At 50.8% G+C, this 19,026-nt stretch overlaps 5 protein-coding genes across 11 annotated transcripts; 4 read left to right on the forward strand and 1 right to left on the reverse strand.

Annotated features, from left to right (window-relative positions):
• The first annotated feature begins 46 nt into the window (after positions 1–46).
• Positions 47–3,550, forward strand: fbxo34 (F-box protein 34). The gene is made up of 3 exons (XM_011619924.2): positions 47–334; positions 1,156–1,284; positions 1,374–3,550. The coding sequence occupies exon 3, from the start codon at positions 1,381–1,383 to the stop codon at positions 2,938–2,940; it is 1,560 nt and encodes a 519-aa protein (XP_011618226.2). The 5' UTR covers positions 47–334; positions 1,156–1,284; positions 1,374–1,380; the 3' UTR covers positions 2,941–3,550.
• On the reverse strand, positions 3,493–6,063 carry jmjd7 (jumonji domain containing 7). Its single transcript, XM_029832986.1, has 9 exons — positions 5,883–6,063; positions 5,060–5,213; positions 4,845–4,983; positions 4,652–4,769; positions 4,470–4,526; positions 4,301–4,396; positions 4,150–4,223; positions 3,887–4,046; positions 3,493–3,803 (listed from the first exon to the last, which is right to left on the reverse strand). Exons 1-9 carry the CDS (start codon positions 5,929–5,931, stop codon positions 3,685–3,687), a joined length of 966 nt encoding a protein of 321 aa, XP_029688846.1. The 5' UTR covers positions 5,932–6,063; the 3' UTR covers positions 3,493–3,684.
• tbpl2 (TATA box binding protein like 2) lies at positions 6,028–8,785 on the forward strand. Of its 3 annotated transcripts, none has more exons than XM_011619665.2 (9): positions 6,028–6,130; positions 6,293–6,382; positions 6,741–6,924; positions 7,016–7,232; positions 7,303–7,390; positions 7,682–7,773; positions 7,876–8,043; positions 8,226–8,320; positions 8,517–8,785. In XM_011619665.2, the coding sequence occupies exons 2-9, from the start codon at positions 6,335–6,337 to the stop codon at positions 8,645–8,647; spliced, it is 1,023 nt and encodes a 340-aa protein (XP_011617967.1). In that variant the 5' UTR covers positions 6,028–6,130; positions 6,293–6,334; the 3' UTR covers positions 8,648–8,785.
• Positions 8,786–8,976: 191 nt separating this feature from the next.
• Positions 8,977–12,759, forward strand: atg14 (autophagy related 14). Its single transcript, XM_003962799.3, has 11 exons — positions 8,977–9,491; positions 9,866–9,928; positions 10,060–10,102; positions 10,183–10,264; positions 10,353–10,590; positions 10,663–10,892; positions 10,969–11,086; positions 11,160–11,250; positions 11,408–11,493; positions 11,575–11,749; positions 11,837–12,759. The coding sequence occupies exons 1-11, from the start codon at positions 9,220–9,222 to the stop codon at positions 11,957–11,959; spliced, it is 1,521 nt and encodes a 506-aa protein (XP_003962848.1). The 5' UTR covers positions 8,977–9,219; the 3' UTR covers positions 11,960–12,759.
• An 810-nt stretch (positions 12,760–13,569) lies between these two features.
• On the forward strand, positions 13,570–18,996 carry LOC115248902 (cingulin-like). 5 transcript variants are annotated; one of them, XR_003887622.1, is made up of 17 exons: positions 13,570–13,973; positions 14,175–14,258; positions 14,864–14,947; positions 15,033–15,095; positions 15,182–15,262; positions 15,603–15,677; positions 15,794–15,868; positions 16,453–16,515; positions 16,678–16,734; positions 16,916–16,978; positions 17,051–17,113; positions 17,177–17,239; positions 17,483–17,524; positions 17,750–17,812; positions 18,304–18,369; positions 18,486–18,609; positions 18,673–18,806. XR_003887622.1 is itself a non-coding variant. In XM_029832982.1 (17 exons), the coding sequence occupies exons 1-17, from the start codon at positions 13,592–13,594 to the stop codon at positions 18,951–18,953; spliced, it is 1,734 nt and encodes a 577-aa protein (XP_029688842.1). In that variant the 5' UTR covers positions 13,570–13,591; the 3' UTR covers positions 18,954–18,996. The 5 variants fall into 5 exon arrangements, 3 of the variants coding, with proteins under 3 accessions (XP_029688842.1, XP_029688843.1, XP_029688845.1); XR_003887623.1 differs by having other exon boundaries at positions 18,654–18,777; XM_029832982.1 differs by having other exon boundaries at positions 18,481–18,609; positions 18,673–18,996.
• Positions 18,997–19,026: the final 30 nt, after the last annotated feature.

Raw genomic sequence — 19,026 nt, forward strand, 5'->3', positions numbered from 1 at the left:
GGGCGGTTTTGCCCCGAATCTTTCATTTCCCGGTTTTGAGTGTGTCGTTGTAGTTCCAGAGTGCAGGGTCACTTGTTTTGTTATAAACGATCTTTGGCGGCTTTCTGACGTCATGACGCTGAACGTGCGCGAGAAGTTGTCAACGAAGAAGAGCAGTCAGGTTCATTATTAATGGTTTAGCTATTAGTTTTTCCTGTGTTTCCCCCCGTATTTTCATAGGAGAAACGTGCTGCAGGTCACGCAGACAATAAAGAGACAAACTCGTTAAAGGAGAAATCGTCCCTGCAGTTTCTTTATGTTTTGGTTTTTCGAACGGACCGAAGGTTCCTTCCAGGTTAGTTTGACGTCGGCCTCTCTAACTGCTTAAACTCGGCCCTCTGTTAACTCTGTTTGCTCGATCCTTTTAAAGTATCGTCTGCCCACAGTAAGGACCGGTTTACTCCAAGAAAGACGGTTGTTCCATGAAATGTCGCAACCCTTTGATTGTTAGCCACAGAAGCTAGTCAGTTCGTGTGCTGTGTCGCAACTTCCCACGGTCGCAGCTGATAGCATGCTAGCTAGCATTTAGGTGTCGTCATTTGCAAACAATTTACGAACGTCTTGTGCGTTTGATTGGATATAAATGTCTCGTTGAAGATCAACCATTTATGAACGATTTCGGAGAAGTGGTGGTGAAATCCTCACATGATTTTTGTGGAATAGCTGCGGATTCCGCAACTCTGTTGTTAGCTTCGTTAGCACTGTTGGCTCGTTCTTAATGTTGCATCCACTTAATATCGTATCTGGGTGATTTGTTTTGCGCACACCTTGGTGTTAGATGGCGTGTCTGGGGCGTGTTCTGGTTAAACCTGTTTCCATAACGACCCTCACCGTCGTCCCTGTCACCGTTTTAACGTGTTTTCCGACGGTGACGTCACACGGCGTTCCACGTTGTCTGTTTAAACACTCACAATCTGCACAGTCATCAATAATCTTAATGATCGTGACGTGGCTCCACCCAACGTCCGGGCAGAGCTGGGGGTCCGCTCATATCTTGCGTTTTATTCAGTAACTTCCATTTAACTGCTCCGTTCTCCCTCCCAGATGGTCCAAACCTGGTTGTTGTGTGAATAATAGTAATAATGTCTGTAATAACTTGTGCATCTGCTCCTGCAGCCTTTATGTTGAACCGTAGAAGACAGGCACTGGTTTTCCTGTCACACTTGACATGTGAGACATGTGACGCACCATCGGAGGAGCTGCCAGTCAAACCAGTCACCCTCAGCCAGTCCGCTCAGTGTGGAGGTAAACGTGTGCCTGGGAAAAGGCGATTCATTCAGAAATCCTCAATTATCGTTGTAAAAGGAATTTCACTGTCCCCTGTCCTCCCTCAGGACCATCATGAACTTGAAGTTTTATTCGAAGCTGGCGAACGAGTTGTGCTTCAATGCAGCGGGTGCTCAGACCTCCCAGCAGGGCCCACAGTGGAGGATTTGCAGCAGTAACCATGGTAACGTCAGCGGGAGTCATCTCCCCCAGAGTGTCATTTCTTCGGTTGCATCCCACCACAACGGTTCCACGAGCGGCAGCTGCGGCACCGCCACAGAGGACGCGGAGCCTCTGGACATCTGGGCCGTCATCAAGCCGGGACATGTCCGAGAAAAGATCGCCATGTTCGGCTCGGATGGACGGCGGTCCAGTGGCAACAGGGCGCTCTCACCTGGTGTCACCTGGGACAAAGACGAGGGCTTGTCGGGACTGTTTCAGGTCAGGAAGTCAAAGGGAAACTGGGAAGAAAAGGGCCGCGCTAAACGCCAACGTCATTTAGGGAACCAGAATGTCCCGTGGGACACGACGTTCTGGAGGCATCTGGACTGGAGTCCAAGGTCGGCTGACGGTGGAAGGACAGAGACGGTGGGGGAAGGGGAGGAGCTAAAGGTTTCAGTGGTGGAGATGGTGGCGTGTTTGGAAAAGAGGTTCTGCCAGCAGCAGCAGCAGCGGCGGCGGTGTGGCACCAAACCTGTGCTCCCGCTCCAGAAAAGCTCCGCCTCTCTCACCTTGTCCAGGGCTCCGCCCACCGAGCCGGACAGCATCAGGGTATCGAACATGGTGGCGCGGTTGGAGTCGGACCGTCTACGGACGCAGGCGGAAGCCAACGGCCTGAAGAGGACGGTGGGGCGGGTCCTGCTCACCTCGGCAGTCATTAGCTCCTCCCCCTGCCAGCCAACACCAACAATGCTCTCATCTCTGCCTCCACCTCCGCCTGCCTCTCTTATGGCCACACCCCCTTCACCCAACGCTGACACGCCCCCTACAGCGAGCTCAGGTGAGGCTTCAGCCAGTCTGAAGACACCCGACCCTCCCTTTCCGTCTGAGGAGACGGAGCCTCTTCCTGGTTTGTTGTTTCGGTCTCCGCCTCCTCCCGAGACGTCCACCGGCACCGACTCGGCCCGCCCCCCCGTTCCCGAGGGCGGGGCCTCACAGCAGGCGAGCGGAGCGGAGACGTGCGCCTTCCTGGAGGTCCGCCAGCGGCTGCAGCAGCTGCTGGAGCCGCAGCCGTTCCTCACGCTGCTCCCGCACCACCTGCTGGTCCAGATCTTCGCGCTGCTGCCGACGCGCAGCCTCGCCGCTCTCAAGTGCGCCTGCCGCTACTTCCGCTTCATCATCAACACGTACGGCGTGCGTCCCGCCGACTCGCTGTGGGTGTCCGACCCCTGCTACAGCGACGACCCCTGCAAGCAGTGCAAGAGGCGGTACGGCCGCGGCGACGTGTCGCTGTGCCGCTGGCACCACAAGCCCTTCTGCCAAGCGCTGCCCTACGGACCCGGGTACTGGATGTGTTGCCGTAGCGTCCACAAGGACACGCCCGGCTGCAACGTCGGCCTGCACGACAACCGCTGGGTGCCGGCGTTCCACAGCATGAACGTTCCCATCTGTCGATGGAGCAAGCAAGAGGAGTGATGACCCCCCCCCCCCACACAGGGAAGCGTCCCAGCCAGGATGCTTCCTGGTGTCCTCTGCTCACGTTCTAATGGTGGTTTAAACCGGTCCCACCTCAGCATGTGGAATGAAGAGACTTGACGCGTTACTGCGGCCGCCACCAGGGGGCGCTCCACGTGTACTGGGTTCGCATCTGCCGTTCTTTTTACAGCAGCTTCTGTCGAATGGCTAATGCTAGCGTTTAGCTCCATCCTAGCTACGGTGCGGTAAGAGTAGCTGTGTGACTTTAAGGATCATATTGATCACTCGATCTGTTTCCGTGCGCTCCCACCAGGCGACGGTTGGCGGATGCCGGGATGCGTGGTCTGTTTCAGGGGGCGCTCTGGAGTCCCCGTGCACCTTGTTTACGTGAATACCCGCCAGTCCGCTGCTGGATTATAACCGGCCGACTGGCGTTTTCATCAGCTTCCACAAGTGTGGCCTTGAACCTCAGAGATGATGCAATAATAGAAGAAGAATGTGAGGAAGGAAAAACTTTTCAGGTTCAGAGAGTTTTGCTTCTGTTTCGATGAGTTTTCTCTGCTGGCTGTTTAACATATTTGCTTTAATAAAGAGTCTTTTCATTTGTAACAAATGTGGACCGTCCTTTCTGTTTTTGAACGTTTTCATGATGTAAACGGGCGCCTGGTGGGCCAGGACGCCACGGGCCGTCCCGCGATCTGTCCCTCGCCCGGTTCTTCGAGGAAGAAGATCCAGGAAGTGATGTCATAGAGCCACGGACGATTTCCCCGGCGGTCCTGCTGCCGACGCGGCCCCGCACAGAGACTCCAGCAGCTGGAAGTAGTTGTACCTGATGTCGTACTCCATGTCGTACCAGAAGTTCACTGCGAGGACGGGACAGTTGTGAGTGCGGCGGGGGCGCGTCGGCGGGGGCGCGTTCCGCCGCGCCGCCTCCGCTCTGACCTACCTGCGACACATCCGTGGGACTGCTGCACGTGGTGGAACCAGAGCGACGGCAGGTACAACATCTCCCCGGCCTTCACGCTGCAGCGCACGGGTCGCGCCCTCCGGTACTGAGGGTACTGCTCCAGGTCAGGGTTCAGGGGGTCCAGAGGGATCCACGGGACCTGAGGGAGCGGTCGTCACGGTGATCTTTACACACCAAGTAGTTTAAAGATCGTGCTGTTGATAGAATTGGCGTTTAAGCAGAAACGCGACGCCTGAACGCACCTCTGAGCCGAGCTGCTCCACGACTTCGAACTCGCCGTCGTCCCGCTGGTGGTAAACAGCTGGCTGGTACAGACCTGCCGTCCACGCTTGATTAGTTCAGTGAATATTAATATAGATGCAGCGCAGGACGCCAGGTGGTAGCTATGGTTACCGTAAGGGATGAAGGGCCGATCTGTGGGCGGCAGCAAGATGAAGTTCTTCTCTCCAGAGACGACGCAGTAGAGATTTTCATAGTGATCCTTGTGCACTGAGACAGTAAACGCATCATCAACACACACACACTCTGTTGTAAACACACCGCTGCTGCCGTGGCGACTCACTGGACGTGACGGCGCTCGCCTCTCCGAGCCAGAAATTAACGGCGTCCGGTAACCTCCCTGGAGGGAAAACATTGATGCCATTAAAAGATAAATTGATTGATTAAAAATGAAGTGATTAAAAATTGAATGCCGGTGTTTTTTCATTTGTAACTAATGTATCTGTGCCAGCTCAGCCATGTCACCTAGTGCGGTGCTCATCCACGATATGTGAGGCTCCACATCGTCCGTGAGCTCCGGCAGCTCCTCCAGGAGGTTGGAACACTGCTTCTGAACATAGAACACTGCCTTCTCCAACTGCCCCTGAACATAACACGCTGGTTGTGGTCAGTCATGGAGTGTCAGGCTGTATATATGTTATTCTGAGTGTTGAGTCACCTTCCCCTCGATGATGTCCAGCACGGAGGAAAGCGTCATCGGTCGCTCCTCTGGCATTACGAAGTATTTGCCACTGACGGCGTCCGCATAGCCGTTAGGCGTGACCGCAACGCTGATGACCTTTGACCCCACCTTCTGCCTGCAGACAGGTCGTGTTCTCAACAACACCTGAATGATCTTTATCGTCCAGCACAGAAGATTAGGGCTGATGGTACCTCAGGTACTCTGGGGTCCACCTGCTCAGAGCTGGCCAATGGCTGAGGGCGTTTCTGATGATGCAGGGCTTGTTTGGAGCAATCCAGCTGCGGTAGAACTGAAGCGGGTCAGGCGGTTCCTCCAGGTACGGCACCGACCGGTTCAGATAGAGATCTGAAAAGTAATCAATAAAATGTTGAAATAGCCCAGATGGTTTCATGGCCTTTTCTGAAACTACAGAAGACCTGCTGTGAAGTACAGACCAATACTTCATTGTTTTAATAGTGCTGGTACTATCAAGTACAGCCTTATTACCATGCAATGGTATGCTAGTACATTTAGTAGTACAAACACAGTGTCTTTCATCTCTATATGTACTTAATAGGAGTCCCTTTATGAGCTCTGTTACCGTAGTAACGAGTGTTCCCTTAAGTTCTACCAATTGAAGCGATGCCCATGGTTCTGCGCATGCGTAGTAACTCGCATGCGTATGCTCGCCCTTTAAATTATCGATTAAAACACGTCAAAGCATGATGGCATTAATTACAGGGGTGTAGTGAGGTAAATATCAATTTCACATAAATGCTTTGAATATTGTGGGGAATATTATAGGATTATTATTTGATTTTTTGGAGATTATTATGGGAGTAATCAATCAAATCAATCAAACCATAAATATGCTCCATCAAATCAAAATATGCTCCCCCCTACAATGTTAAATAAAACAGAAAATAACACATGCTTATTATATTGGGGTAACAACTTTAGGCAAAAGCAGCGGTAGCAAAATTCAGAAGTCTATGACCGTCTAAGCTAACAGTGCTAAAGTGCTGCTGCTCTCACCGTGAGCCTCCAGTGAAAACTCCGTCACTCGGTTCTTCACCTCTTCCATTTTCTCTCTCCTCAGACGAAACTACAAAGACATCGTCCCAAAACTGATCACATGTGATCGATAACCCGACCAGCCGATCATCAGGGAGCCATGCAGCTTTGTTTACATCCGCGTCGTTTACGGTGGCGGCAAGTTGTGCGTCGCCACCTGTCGGACGGAGGATGAACTGCACCCATCAACACACTGAAGGACTTTGGAGGTACTTTAACTGCACTTGTGACCTATTTCAGATACAAATACTGAAAGATTAAACGTCTCTTCATCATCAGGTCTATATATTTTGATTAGATTTAAAAATATATCCCCTGGAATTTTTCTGTTTGAAACACGCTCAGCTGTCTGAACTCATCCTGATTTGCAGCAGCTGTGTCAGCTCCTGGATCAGGTCCTGAACCTTCTCATCATGGATGAGTCTGCGCTGGAGCGTTACTTCGAAGACTCCATTGCAAATGTGAGTAACAGCGAAAGCTTGTGGGAGCATCACGTTCTGCTTTTTACTGTTCGCCTCTTTCAAGATCTCACCTTATTTCACTTGTCTAATAACCTGAATTTATCCATTGATTAAATCTTGGATGTCCTCAAGGATTTTAATGGTGTATAAGACAACTGCAGCCTCTTCTTTGGGTTTATTTGCCAAACAGATTTTATTTCAGGAGGGGATATTTCAAATACTGGCTACCTTTTGTTTCAGCATTCTGAATGTGACCCCCCCCCCCCCCCCAGGGAAAATAAAGTTTCTAAAGTTCTGAGGAAGAAATGAATTGAACCTGTCACTCTCATGAATGATGAGACGCCTTTGATTGTCACAGGACTCTGGCTTTATACTGGAGGAGGAGCTGGGCTTGCATAGCCCCGCCCTCTCATCTACACAAGACTCCACCTACCTGTCAGGAAGGGCGGGGCCCAGCAGAGAATCAGGGGCGGAACTGGACCTGAGCTTCCTGCCTGATGACCTCAGCACACAGGAGGAACTCGGTCACCATGACAACACAGGTGTGATGTCATTGGTTATCAGAAATACAACTGCTTTTTAAAATGATCCACCTGTCCTCCTGAGTCAGCATGAGCTCACCTGTGTCCACAGCTCAGGCTGAAGATCGGGCTGTGTCTCAGGATAGTGCGGTGTGCCTTGACTACGACTCCCAGAATTCCGCAACACCAGCAGCCACATTTGACCAGCAGAACCCCTCTCTGTTAGGAGGTGGGGTACACAACTCCCCTTTCTATTCAATGACCCCAATGACCCCCATGACTCCAATGACCCCTGTGACGGAGAGGTCAGGAATCATCCCACAGCTTCAGTGAGTCACTGCACTACTACTCAATACTACTACAGTACAGTATGTGGTACTCACAGCTGATCTGGTGCAGGAACATCGTCTCTACAGTCAACCTCGGGTGTCCATTGGATCTAAAGTTTATTGCCCTCCAAGCTAGAAATGCAGAGTACAACCCAAAGGTACCCCCAAGTATTACAATACATGTATTACATGGATTATTATTATTATTATTATTATTATTATTATTATTATTATTACTAGTATTACTGCACCAATGAAGTGCCTCTGCAGATGGACAGCAGAGGTTGGTAAATTATTGGTCTGTGGCTTCCTTGTTCCCTTGACAGACATCAATGATGGTTACCAATCGATTATAAAAGTCAATTTGTCAGAGTTTGATTGTAAAACATCACTGATATTATTAGTTTTGTTGTATCCATTAATAAAACAAGCCGTTTGTGTCATTCAAGCGTTTCGCTGCAGTCATCATGAGGATTCGTGAACCCAGAACCACCGCGCTGATCTTCAGCTCAGGAAAAATGGTCTGTACCGGAGCCAAAAGGTCAGTCAGCCCGGCCAGTTGAGGCTAACTAGCTAACTAGCTGCCTATCGGCCATTCTAAACTTCTGTGTTGTCCATTTTTATTTGAAACCTTTGTGTTCAGTGAGGAGCAGTCACGACTGGCAGCCAGGAAGTACGCTCGCGTGGTGCAGAAACTGGGCTTCCCAGCCCGATTCATGGACTTCAAAATCCAGAACATGGTGGCAAGCTGTGACGTCTGCTTTCCCATCAGACTGGAAGGACTGGTCTTGACCCATCAACAGTTTAGCAGGTAGCAACACTGACTGCTACTAAAGAACCCTCCAGAAGCTCATGAAATGCTCTGAAACCCAACCTGAGGTTCTGGTACCACCTCGTTTCAACATCTATACCTGTTGTAGATCAAAACAGGCATTTGCAAAGAGAGCGTCACATGAGCTGAACCTTCTTTCCGACTTTATTTTTGATGTGCAGTTATGAACCGGAGCTGTTTCCAGGACTCATCTACCGCATGGTGAAGCCACGCATCGTCCTGCTGATCTTTGTTTCAGGAAAAGTGGTTCTGACCGGTAAATACTCGGGTTCATGTAGCTGTTGCTGTGTCTGAAAGTGACGCCATCAGCTACTTTTGCCAGCAGATATCTTTAATTTCTGTCCTCCACCCACACCTGTCCAACACCTTCCATTTCGCAAATCGTTTCTGTGTATTATTAAAATAAAAACATTTGATTGGATCCAAATCTTCTGTTGTTGCTGTTTTTCCAGAAACAGTTGTCATAATGACACAGTCGTGTGTTAAATTCCAGGCGCTAAAGAACGAGCTGAGATCTACGAGGCCTTCGAGAACATTTATCCGATCCTGCGAGGCTTCCGGAAACAGTGAGACCCACTGGTGATGTCACATCCGGTCCATATGAACTTAAAAAGGTTTTGTTTAGGCTTTTGTTCGAAGTGGTGAACCTCACTTGTTTGTCAATTTCCCACCCTGAAAGAAAAAATAAATGACAATTATTCAGAGACTGCACAAAATTGAAGCTGAATCAAATGTTTTAGATCGTAAAACCCGTGTTAATTTTCTGACATTAGAGCAGAGGGGGGAGCTTTACAGGATGTATTGAAAATGCGGTTATTATCTTTGTTATAATCTTTTACAGTTTTGCTCCTTAAACCCGTCCACGTTACGGGAGTTTGGGGGCGGTGCCAGCACACATCCCGGGTGACGTCACCGGAAGTGGGCGATTCCACACGATGCTCATCAAAACAAAAACATGTCTGCTGCTGTTTGAAGTCTGGACATTTTATTACTTTTTATTCGATATAACAGCGAGCCCCGGGCCAGTGAGGCGGCCGCTGGGTCGGTGTGAGTTCTGAGACAGCGCTCAGCTGTACGGAATGTCACCTCTGATCATAAAACAGCCTTTAATGTCAGATTAGCCGTGTACGCTCGTTAGCTTTTAGCTCCCCGTCCATGGCGTCCTCAGCGGGACATTCCGGGCCGGAATGCGCTGCAACACCCGCCGATCCTCACTGTAGCGGGAGGCCACCCGTTTGTCACCACCAACCCCACCCTCCTCAGTCCATCTCGGGCTGTGCGATGGTCGAGTCCGTGGACGACGCGGAGGGACTGTCGGTGGCCGTGGAGCGATGCCCGCTGTGCAGCACCTCCCGCCGGAGGCTGACCTGTGCCCGGTGCATCCAGGCCGGAGACTTTGTGTACTTCAGCGGAAAAAACTCTGAAAGGTTTGAAGTGTCCTCACATGCACCCTTATTGTCAGCCTTTTGACACAGTTACTGATTTAAGTAACACCCCCGCCCGGTTTAAAAGAAGACTATAGAAGAAAATATAACTATCGGTTTATTCCGATAGTTGATGGTGAATTTGTAGTTTACCCCACTGCCAACGTTGTTGGTTAAAGGGCACGTCGGCAGACGTAGTTTATTAGATGCTAGCATTCGAGCTGCTAGCTTTAGAGCTATTAGCCGCTAGGTGCGCTGGCCTGTTCAGCTGCCGGGTTTGTAATGCTTTCTAACACTTCTAACGAAGAATAAGTCTCACAAACGGCAATTTAGCAATGGATCCAATAACTTTTACTCACCCTTTGAATTGTTTGCAGGTACAAAGAGAAGGTGGAGCGACTGAAGAAGCTGAAGGAGGAGAAGGAGCAACTGCAACAGAGGTGAAACACATCAGATCCGCTCTGATATTGATAGTTATCACCTTAATAGTCATGAACAAACTAACACGTTGGGATAGTTTGCTGTTGTGTGTTGTTTGCTTGGAAGTCACAGATGAGTTGTGTTTCCTTAGAGTCATCCAGAACATGAGCAGAAAGCTGGAGGCTGATCAGATGGTGAGTTCAGTCCGCTCCGCCGATGTCGAGGTCCGGCAGGTCGCTGACGAACACGACTGACGCCTTTTGTATTCCGGTAGAAATGGAAGATGATGTCATGTCGGGTGACGATCGATCAGCTGAAGGAGTCGATCTCTGGATGTAAAAACCAGCTGAAGAGCGGTGAGTGTCCGGGTTCCTCAGAGTTCTCCTGCAGGCTCTGGAGAGGAACCCAGAGGTTCTTACCAGCCTCCTCTTCCTGCTGCTGCAGACTCGGAGCTGCTCCTACACTCTCAAGAGGAACGTCAGCGCCTGCAGCGCCGAGCAGGTCGACACCAGGAGAAACTGGACCGGATCGACCGTCACAACCGGCGCCTCGGCGACCTCCTCGAGCGGCGGGGTCGAGACCTGCAGGCCACGCTGAGCAAGCTGGCGGCTCTGAGACGAGAACACATAACGGAGCTGACGATTTACATCTTCCCCATGAAGGAGGAGAAACAAGGCAACAGGTGAGCCACGCCGGTGGGATCGGACCTCGGATCAGACCCTGAGCCTGAAGGGCGGGTGTGTCTGTTGCTCAGGGACCCTGCAGACGTGCTGGCAGAGTGCGACCTGGCGCTGACGTCGACCACGGTGAGCGAGCTGGCTGAGGCCCGCCGGACCACCTACCTGTCCGGTCGCTGGATCTGGGACGACCAGAACGGAGAAACCAGCATCAGCATCACTGGACCCCCCGTGGTTCTACCCAGCAATGGCGACTGCTCTGCCTATTACAGCTGGGTGGAGGAGAAGAGCGCCAATCAAGGGCCAGGTGAGGAGGGGGGCGGGGCCTCTGCGCATTGAATGTACACAGCGGGGTTATCAGCGTGACCTTATGACCCACCCAGAACTGGACCACATCAACCCAGCGCACACCGTCAGCGCCGCCCTGTGCTACATCACACAGCTCATCACCATCCTGTCACACATCCTCGATGTCAATTTACCCAAGAAGCTTTGCAACAGGTGAGCGCTTCGCCTCGCAGGGCAGTCGGGATATCGGAGCTCCCTCCGTCTGACCCACCTTTCTGTTCCACAGCGAGTTCTGTGGGGACAACCTGAACAGGTACCGCTTCACCAGAGCTCTGAACAAACTGAACACCAACATCCTGCACCTGTGCTTCTCTCAGGTCAGAACATCCACAGCACCACACATTACTGATTACACCCAAACGCAACACCAGAACCACCGTCCTAAAACACCGCCGATGCGATCACCTGACCAGAAACACTTACTGTGTGTGTGTGTGTGTGTGTGTGTGTGTGTGTGTGTGTGTGTGTGTGTAGCATGTCGACAGTGAAAATCTTCACCCCCATCACACATTAAGGAACATCATGTTTCTGGTTGCCCCCGACAACAACAACCTCGGCAGGTGAGATCAGTGTTTTCCGTCCAGCCTGAGCTAATCCGCCGTATCGCTGAGCTACTTTCTGTGGTTCTGGCCGCGGTCCAGGACGGGTCCGTTTGAGGTGAGCGCCGACCTGGAGGAGTCGATGGAGTTCGTGGAGCCGGACGCGGCGGGCCTGGAGGACGAGAGCGGGGATGAAGTGGTGACGGACGAGGAGACGGACCTGGGGACGGACTGGGAGACGGTACCGAGTCCACGCTTCTGCGACATCCCATCGCAGGTGGGACGTGCAGCAAATGGACCAGAAACCCGTGAATGTTGAAAGGTGCTGTCAGTAAACGGGCCGCATCCTCCTTTTCTCCTCCAGGCCATGGATCTTTCCCAGAGTGCACTGCAGGTGTCTCAGCCCTCGGCGAACACCGGCGGGATGATCTCCTCCGCCGCCGCCTCCGTCACGTCCTGGTTCAGAGCGTACACGGGCCATCGCTGATCCTGGATCAGAACTGTGCTGCTGTTTCTGAATGATTAGAATGTTAGACTGTACTGGGGTCAGAGGTCAGACTCGCATCAATCAGACGTTTTTATTGGCTGACAGCACTCGGACGCGCCGGCTGCTGTCCGAGTGTGTCCCGGCTGTATGCTGACACTGTTGTGAATGTCCGGTCCTCACACCTGCGCTGGGCGACGCCTTTAAACAATCGCACAACCTGGACTTTAGGAAACATTAACATGAGACCAGCTCCAGGAGCTGGATCGCGGTAGCTAAAGTAATCATAGCTGTAACGTAGCTGCTGCAGGCTTCTTTAGCCGAGGTTAGCTCATTTCCACAAGCGGTAGAGATTAGCCTCCTGGTGTAGTCCTGACTTGTACTGTTCTCCCAGAGGTCCTCTTGAGAGAAGATCCTCCTCTGACCTCCCGGCCCCGTCTCTGTCTGTCCTCTCTTACAGGAACCACACTTTTATTGCGTTTGTATCAGAACTAAATGACTCATGGGCCCTCCTGTGATGATGCCGACAGACACTTGTTACCATGGTAATAGCAGATGTGATTTTTCTTTGACAGTTTGGTTCTGCGTTGACACTGATCCAGGGTCAGGGGGCTGGACTGAACCGAGGAGTCACCTTGTGGTGTCTCTGTGAAGCAATATCACTATGATGATGCCTTGTTGTTCTTGCTGTCAGAGCAACAACCATTTTAAATGGATCTGGGTTTTTTTTTTTCCTGTTGCCATGAAAATAAAATCCTGTTTGGATTTTAACTCTTGACTAAACCTTAGCTTCTGTTTACCAGCATGATGTTGTGTTTGCTTTAGCCTCAGGTTAGCTCATGCTACTTTACCACAGAAGGCTCCAAACATGCCGATTCGATACCGTTATGCTAATGAAGAAGCTGCTCGATTGATGCCACTGAAAGGTCACAAGAGCAAAACCACAATATTTAAAATCCACAACAGCGACGGTGTGTCTTTATTTTACAAAATAAATGTTGATTTAGCCCCACGCTAGCTTTAGCCTCTGCGTCCAGGGTTTCACTGTGGGGGATCTTTGGGCTACGAAGGTTTTCAGCCTCAGCGAGACGCGGTCGTGGGTTTCTGCTGCGCATCAACCAAGATGTTCATGTTTCATCTACGGGTAAATTCAAATCGGGCTGAAGGTCAAACTCCACACGTGTGTATAATCTGGACACGTGTCAGAGCTGCAGCTTAGCATGTTTGCTATGTGAGGTATGCAGAGCAGCAGAAGAGGAGCTGATCCTGCCGTTGGGACCCGGAGCCTGTTGGCTCCAGTATAACGGAGCTGATGGTCGACCGCCGGTCATCGCTGACGAAGATGCCCACACGAGTGGGCCAACTGGACCTGAGGTGGCTCCTGCAGGAGGTTTCTCCCCTTGGACTGAATCAGATCCAGTCTTCTTTGTCAGAAGGTCCACTTGGTGTTGAGCAGAAGGTTCCTCAACAGTTCTGCTTGAAAGCATCTGACTAGCTTCATTAGCTGAAGCTGAATCAAGGAAAACTCTGTGAAGTCATGCATCAGGAGCTTGAAGATTAGCGTGTGTGTGTGTGTGTGTGGGGGGGGGTATATAAGCTGGTGAACCCGTGTTGAGCCACAGGTTCTGTTTCAGGATGAATGGTCTTCTCTCTCTGTTCCTGCTGCTGTGTGTCCGTCAGGGCTGCTCAGAGGTTTCAGTCCATCAGGAGGACATCAAGAAGTTTTCAGACCACGATGAGAAGAAGGCCGATGTCCCTCCGGAGCTCCACAGCCTGTGGGATGAGCTCCTGGGTTTGAAGGAGCTGGTCCTGAGCCTTAAGGCGGCGGAGGTGAGGCAGTGTCAAGCCCAGCGTAGCATGGAGACCCAGCTGAGGGACTGGCAGGTGGAGTCTGAGCGGCAGAGACGGAGACTAGATCAGTTGGAGGACACGTTGCTCCGTCGGGCTGAGGAACCTCTAATGGAGCCGGGCTCCAGTCTGAGGAGGAGGGTGGAAAAGTTGGAGGTGCAGAGTGAAGGTGGGTCAGTCAAAGGTCCGTGTGGACACTTTCATGGTCTTATTTAGCTACTAGGGGACGCCCCGGTGCTCTAGTGGCTCTTCTAGTGGAGCTGAAGAACCTTCTGAGGGGCTTTTCATTAACACCTCCGCCATCTTTTTCATTCCTTTGCTTACAACGAAGTTCTAGTGCAGAACAAAAAGTGCTGCTGTTCTGTTTCAGCTCAAGCAGCTGAGGTGTCCACACTCAGGTCCAGGATGAACAGCAGTGAGAGCTCCTTTGAGGAGCATGTGAAGAAGAGCACAGGTAAGCCTCTGTCATCCCAGCTTCTTCATACCTGTCAGTGACATGTCAGGATCTCCAATAAGGCCTCTGAAGGCACACAAAACCAACCTAATGGGCCAGGAGAAAGGAGGCCTGGAGCTCAGAATCAACCTTCATGCTTGGTCCTTCTGTCCTCACGAGTAGATATTTCTGCTGACCTCGTTACCAGGACGACCACTCATTCCAAACCAGCTTTTCCAGATCTGCTCTGATCTCCATCCAGAGAACCTTCATGTCTCCTAATCTTCACTCTCTGAAGCTCCTCACCACAGGCCAGAGCCCCTGGAGGCAGCAGCTGCTCCCCTGAGCTGCTGCTCCTCACTTACCAACCTTTCCAGAGCAGAGTTCCATGCTGAGAGACGCCCATCTTCATCTTCATCTTCATCTTGATCAGCTTCAGTCTCTTATCTTTTCTCGGTCTCCACCAGAACCACCTTCAGTCTTCATCAGAACTGTCCTCAGCCAGCTTCAGGTTGTCTCAGGCTGGTCTGAAGGTCACATTTTAATGGAAGCTAGTGTTAGCATGTAGCTAAAGTCACATTTGGTCAGTTATATCTCAGGTAACCATGGTTACTGTCCGTCCACAGCCACGGCAACAGAGCTGCCGTTCCTGCAGATGAGACTGAGGGCGAGCGAGAGAACATTGGAGGTGCTGAAGAGGAAGAACACAGGTCACCATCATCATCCTCATGCTCACATTGCTGGTGGTGATGTCATTTCCAGTCTGCTGATGTCACATCCTGTCTGTTCTTTCAGTCCTGGCTCTCAGAGTGTGTAGCACTGAAGAGCTGATAGAGGAGCTGATGAAACAGACCTCAGGTCAGATTATTGATCACCAAGCATTTCCTTATCTCAGTGGAAGCTTGAACAGAAGCTTCATCTTTAGGTTCACTCATTTTTCCCAGAATTCCAGGTGTCCAATAGCTCCTCTGAGCTGGAGAGACACGTGGACGTCCGACTTGAGGAGCTGAGCGCCACGACACACGGTAACGAAACTGATCGATCAGTTATTGATTTTAGAGATGAGATGGAGGCTCTCAGGTAAAGAGGAGAGGTGGGTGAGTGGGCGTGGTCTCTGATGGAGCCACACCTGTGACGTCCTCCCTGATGTTTGACCCACCTCTGGGTTCCTCTACAGGTGCTCAGAGCTTCCACAACCTCTGGAACATCCTCTGCTCCCTTCAAACAAATCATTAGACTTTCATAAATCACTGAAAAAATTAACATTTGTTGGGTGACGTATTGATGTGTTGAGCTGTCGAGCTCACTCGTTCATTCTTTTGTTCACTCGTTCATTCTTTCGTTCACTCGTTTATGTTTTTTTAGCTATTCACTGTCGACTGAATGGACTCGAGCAGAACTTCACCAAGTCAGCAGAACGACTAGAGCTCTTCATCCACAGTGAGCATCCATTCATCCATCCATCATTCATCATCCATCCAATTATCCATCCATCCTTCTTCCCTCCCTTCCTCCTTCCTCCTTCCCTCCCTTCCTTCCTCGTGTATTGATTCCAGATCAGTTATCAGTGATTGACAGCAGACTGAATTCCAGCCAAAATCACCTGGACCAGCTGAAGATCAGTGCAGCAGGTTGGTCACATGATCTTGATGATAGTTGAGTTTTCAGTTTAAAACTTCTGTTACTATAGGGCCTCGTTACTGGAGGGCCTCGTTACTGGAGGGCCTCGTTACTGGAGGGCCTCGTTACTGTAGGGCCTCGTTACTGGAGGGCCTCGTTACTATAGGGCCTCGTTACTGGAGGGCCTCGTTACTGGAGGGCCTCGTTACTGGAGGGCCTCGTTACTGTAGGGCCTCGTTACTGGAGGGCCTCGTTACTATAGGGCCTCGTTACTGGAGGGCCTCGTTACTGGAGGGCCTCGTTACTGTAGGGCCTCGTTACTGGAGGGCCTCGTTACTGGAGGGCCTCGTTACTGTAGGGCGTCGTTACTGGAGGGCCTCGTTACTGTAGGGCCTCGTTACTGGAGGGCCTCGTTACTGTAGGGCGTCGTTACTGGAGGGCCTCGTTACTGGAGGGCTTCGTTACTGGAGGGCCTCGTTACTGGAGGGCTTCGTTACTGTAGGGCCTCGTTACTGGAGGGCCTCGATACCTAGGGCCTACAAAAACTATTGGTGCCAGAGACGGTCACATGACGCCTGTGACATCACTTTCACAGATCAAGGTCGTCGGCTGGGATCAGCGCAGACGCGCGTGGACGAGCTGCAGGTTGAAAACAGAGGTGAGCCACCTGTAGCTGCTACAGTTAGCATGTTAGCTGCCCAACAAAGACAGAAGTCGCACGTTGACAAACAAACAATTCCTCTGACAATGATGAGCATGCTGCTAATTAGCGTAGCTCTAACACCCGACAGGCTGGCTTTAGACCTGTTTGTGTTTTCAGGTCAGTGGGACCAGATTTCATCCATTGAGTCCCGACTGAGAGAGAATCACACAGAAGGTGAATCTGTCAATAAACGAATAAAACAGATCAACTTTTACACACACAAAACTGGTTTAAACTTGTTCCAGTAAAGATCCTGTCTCCTGTTTAAGCCCTTTTTACACGTGTGTATCTGATGTGTGTAGTTTCTGGCCGTAGTTGCTCGTCTGTAGTTTCACACCTGAATGTTGTCGTCCAGCTCTGGAGGTCAGGTTGAAGGTCAGCGAGGAGCAGCTGGAGGAGCTGAGGACTGAACACACGGGTGATTGATCAGATATTGACGACCGGTCCGTGTGGACTCCGGCGCCGTGCTGATGATGTTTGTGTTGCTCAGCTCTCCGGGTCAGACTGGGATCAGCGGAGCAGCGGCTGGATCAGCTGAAGAGTCACGCTGATGGTAAACGGATGGAACTCCGCTGATCAGGGGCGGCAACAGTTGATCAAACCTGTTTCCTGTCAGGGCTGCAGGTCCAGCTGAGTGGGGGCGGAGCCACGCTCGACCAGCTGAAGATCAGTAACGCAGGTAAATGTCTGTCAAGGAGGATTAGGGCGGGGCTAAATTAGACAGGTGTGGAAGGAGGGGTGTAATGAGTGTATCGCCTCGGTTACCACATGGTCTCTGCTTCCATGAGTTAATCAACATCTCTGAATATTAAATGGCGAGGAGGTGAGGGACGCAGCCAATAACTGAGGGGCATGCTGAAACTGCTTACTGATGCCCACCACTAGAGGGCGACCAACCGTCTATGCTTCTGTGTCCTGACAGATGTCGTCTCCAGGCTGGAAGCTGCTCAAGTTGTCCACACAGGTGTGTGTGTGTGTGTGTGTGTGTGTGTGTGTGTGTGTGTGTGTGTGTGTGTGTGTGTGTGTGTGTGTGTGTGAGATTGGCTGCTCTGTTTCTGCTTGGTTGTTTTTGGGTTCAAAGGTCACCAAGGTGAACTCCAGAGTGTTGGGAATGTAATGTGATGGGTAGAATAGTTATCAATGTTTATGGTTAACATGCATCATGTGACCATCTGCTCTGCTTCTGTAGCGTTGGAGAGACGACTGAGTGAGGCAAACGTCCTGATGATGAAGCTACAGGTGCAGACTTCAGGTGATTTTTAACAAAGATGATTCTTCCACCTATCAAAGGTCAGAAACGTCTGAAACACGTCGCCAACACAAAGTCAGTTTGGAATCCACCAGTTGTTCGTCCTTCCTGTTTCCATAGTTCCATAGAGGTTAGCTTTGTTGATTCAGTGACAAGGGTGACAACTGTCCCAGGGAATTGTGGGGATTGTAGTTTTTCAGTGGGAACTCAGGAGATATTGAATCGGAATAACAAATGAACGATTGAAAAACCATTTTCTTTTTTTATCTGGTAACTCATAAAACTGTCAATACATACCCATTTCATCTGCTAGCATCTGATCATTAGCCACTCTGAATCAGCCTGTCCTGCTCCGGGTTTATTCCTGTTAAAGGCAGTTTTTCCTGCCGCTGTTGCTTGTTGGGTGGTGTGAGACGCCTTATGAGTAATATTGAAGTGAAATGATGAAGCCGTTAGCAATGAGTTAGGAATCAGCTGTTTTCTGCTTCCTGTAGAGCTGAAAGTTGAACTGGGAGCCGTCCAGGAACAGCTGGATGATGTGCAGGCTGCAGAGAAATCAGGTAATATCAAGCACCTTTTCTGTATTCAACTCATAATACACACACGTACAGGTGTGTGCATATAATCTTTGACCCCCGTTTTTAGCAGTCGTTGAGCTGTTTTTGTTCCAGGTCAGCTGAAGGTGGCGTTCTCTGCTGGTCTGACAGATTCAGGATCTGTCGGACCCTTTGACGAGGGGACGACATTGATCTTCTCCAAGCCCTTTAGCAATGTTGGTGGTGCCTACAACCAGAGCACAGGTGAGCACAGGTGACTGGCCACGTGTTTCACTCCCGGGTAACAGGAGCTCCTCTGTGTGTCAGGCGTGTTCACAGCTCCAGTCCGAGGACTTTACTTCTTCAGCTTCACCGCCGGTGATTACCTCAGAGGATACACGGGCCTCTACCTGTACCGCAACAATAAGCCTGTCCTCTTCAACCTGGGCCTGAACAACCATGGTGGCCATGCTTCCATGTCCAGTGGTGTGGTCCTGATGCTGGAAGAGGGTGATGTGGTGTGCCTGCATTTGCCAGCCAGCTATCGTCTCTATGATGACTTCCAAAACCTCAGCTGCTTCTCTGGCTTCCTGTTGTTCTCCTTGTGAGCTGGCAGACCCGGAATCAGGGTACGAGTGATACATCGTGTCAACAATAACAGCTCGGATATCAGGATATACT

Source organism: Takifugu rubripes, chromosome 2 (assembly GCF_901000725.2).
Source record: "Takifugu rubripes chromosome 2, fTakRub1.2, whole genome shotgun sequence".
Taxonomy (NCBI): domain Eukaryota; kingdom Metazoa; phylum Chordata; class Actinopteri; order Tetraodontiformes; family Tetraodontidae; genus Takifugu; species Takifugu rubripes.

What these genes read in the sequence shown, in the direction of transcription:
- fbxo34 (XM_011619924.2), top strand. Translation starts at nt 1,381, where the DNA reads ATGAACTTGAAGTTTTATTCGAAGCTGGCGAACGAGTTGTGCTTCAAT.
- jmjd7 (XM_029832986.1), bottom strand. Translation starts at nt 5,931, where the DNA reads ATGGAAGAGGTGAAGAACCGAGTGACGGAGTTTTCACTGGAGGCTCAC. An exon ending in TCGGCCCTTCATCCCTTACG is followed by an intron (nt 4,224 to 4,300) that starts GTAACCATAGCT and finishes CGTGGACGGCAG; the next exon opens with GTCTGTACCAGCCAGCTGTT. An exon ending in TGGAGCAGCTCGGCTCAGAG is followed by an intron (nt 4,047 to 4,149) that starts GTGCGTTCAGGC and finishes CCGCTCCCTCAG; the next exon opens with GTCCCGTGGATCCCTCTGGA.
- tbpl2 (XM_011619665.2), top strand. Translation starts at nt 6,335, where the DNA reads ATGGATGAGTCTGCGCTGGAGCGTTACTTCGAAGACTCCATTGCAAAT. An exon ending in GTCTGTACCGGAGCCAAAAG is followed by an intron (nt 7,774 to 7,875) that starts GTCAGTCAGCCC and finishes CTTTGTGTTCAG; the next exon opens with TGAGGAGCAGTCACGACTGG. An exon ending in ACCCATCAACAGTTTAGCAG is followed by an intron (nt 8,044 to 8,225) that starts GTAGCAACACTG and finishes TTTGATGTGCAG; the next exon opens with TTATGAACCGGAGCTGTTTC.
- atg14 (XM_003962799.3), top strand. Translation starts at nt 9,220, where the DNA reads ATGGCGTCCTCAGCGGGACATTCCGGGCCGGAATGCGCTGCAACACCC. An exon ending in GAGCGCCAATCAAGGGCCAG is followed by an intron (nt 10,893 to 10,968) that starts GTGAGGAGGGGG and finishes TGACCCACCCAG; the next exon opens with AACTGGACCACATCAACCCA. An exon ending in GACAACAACAACCTCGGCAG is followed by an intron (nt 11,494 to 11,574) that starts GTGAGATCAGTG and finishes GCCGCGGTCCAG; the next exon opens with GACGGGTCCGTTTGAGGTGA.
- LOC115248902 (XM_029832982.1), top strand. Translation starts at nt 13,592, where the DNA reads ATGAATGGTCTTCTCTCTCTGTTCCTGCTGCTGTGTGTCCGTCAGGGC. An exon ending in GCTGAAGATCAGTAACGCAG is followed by an intron (nt 17,240 to 17,482) that starts GTAAATGTCTGT and finishes GTGTCCTGACAG; the next exon opens with ATGTCGTCTCCAGGCTGGAA. An exon ending in TGCTCAAGTTGTCCACACAG is followed by an intron (nt 17,525 to 17,749) that starts GTGTGTGTGTGT and finishes CTGCTTCTGTAG; the next exon opens with CGTTGGAGAGACGACTGAGT.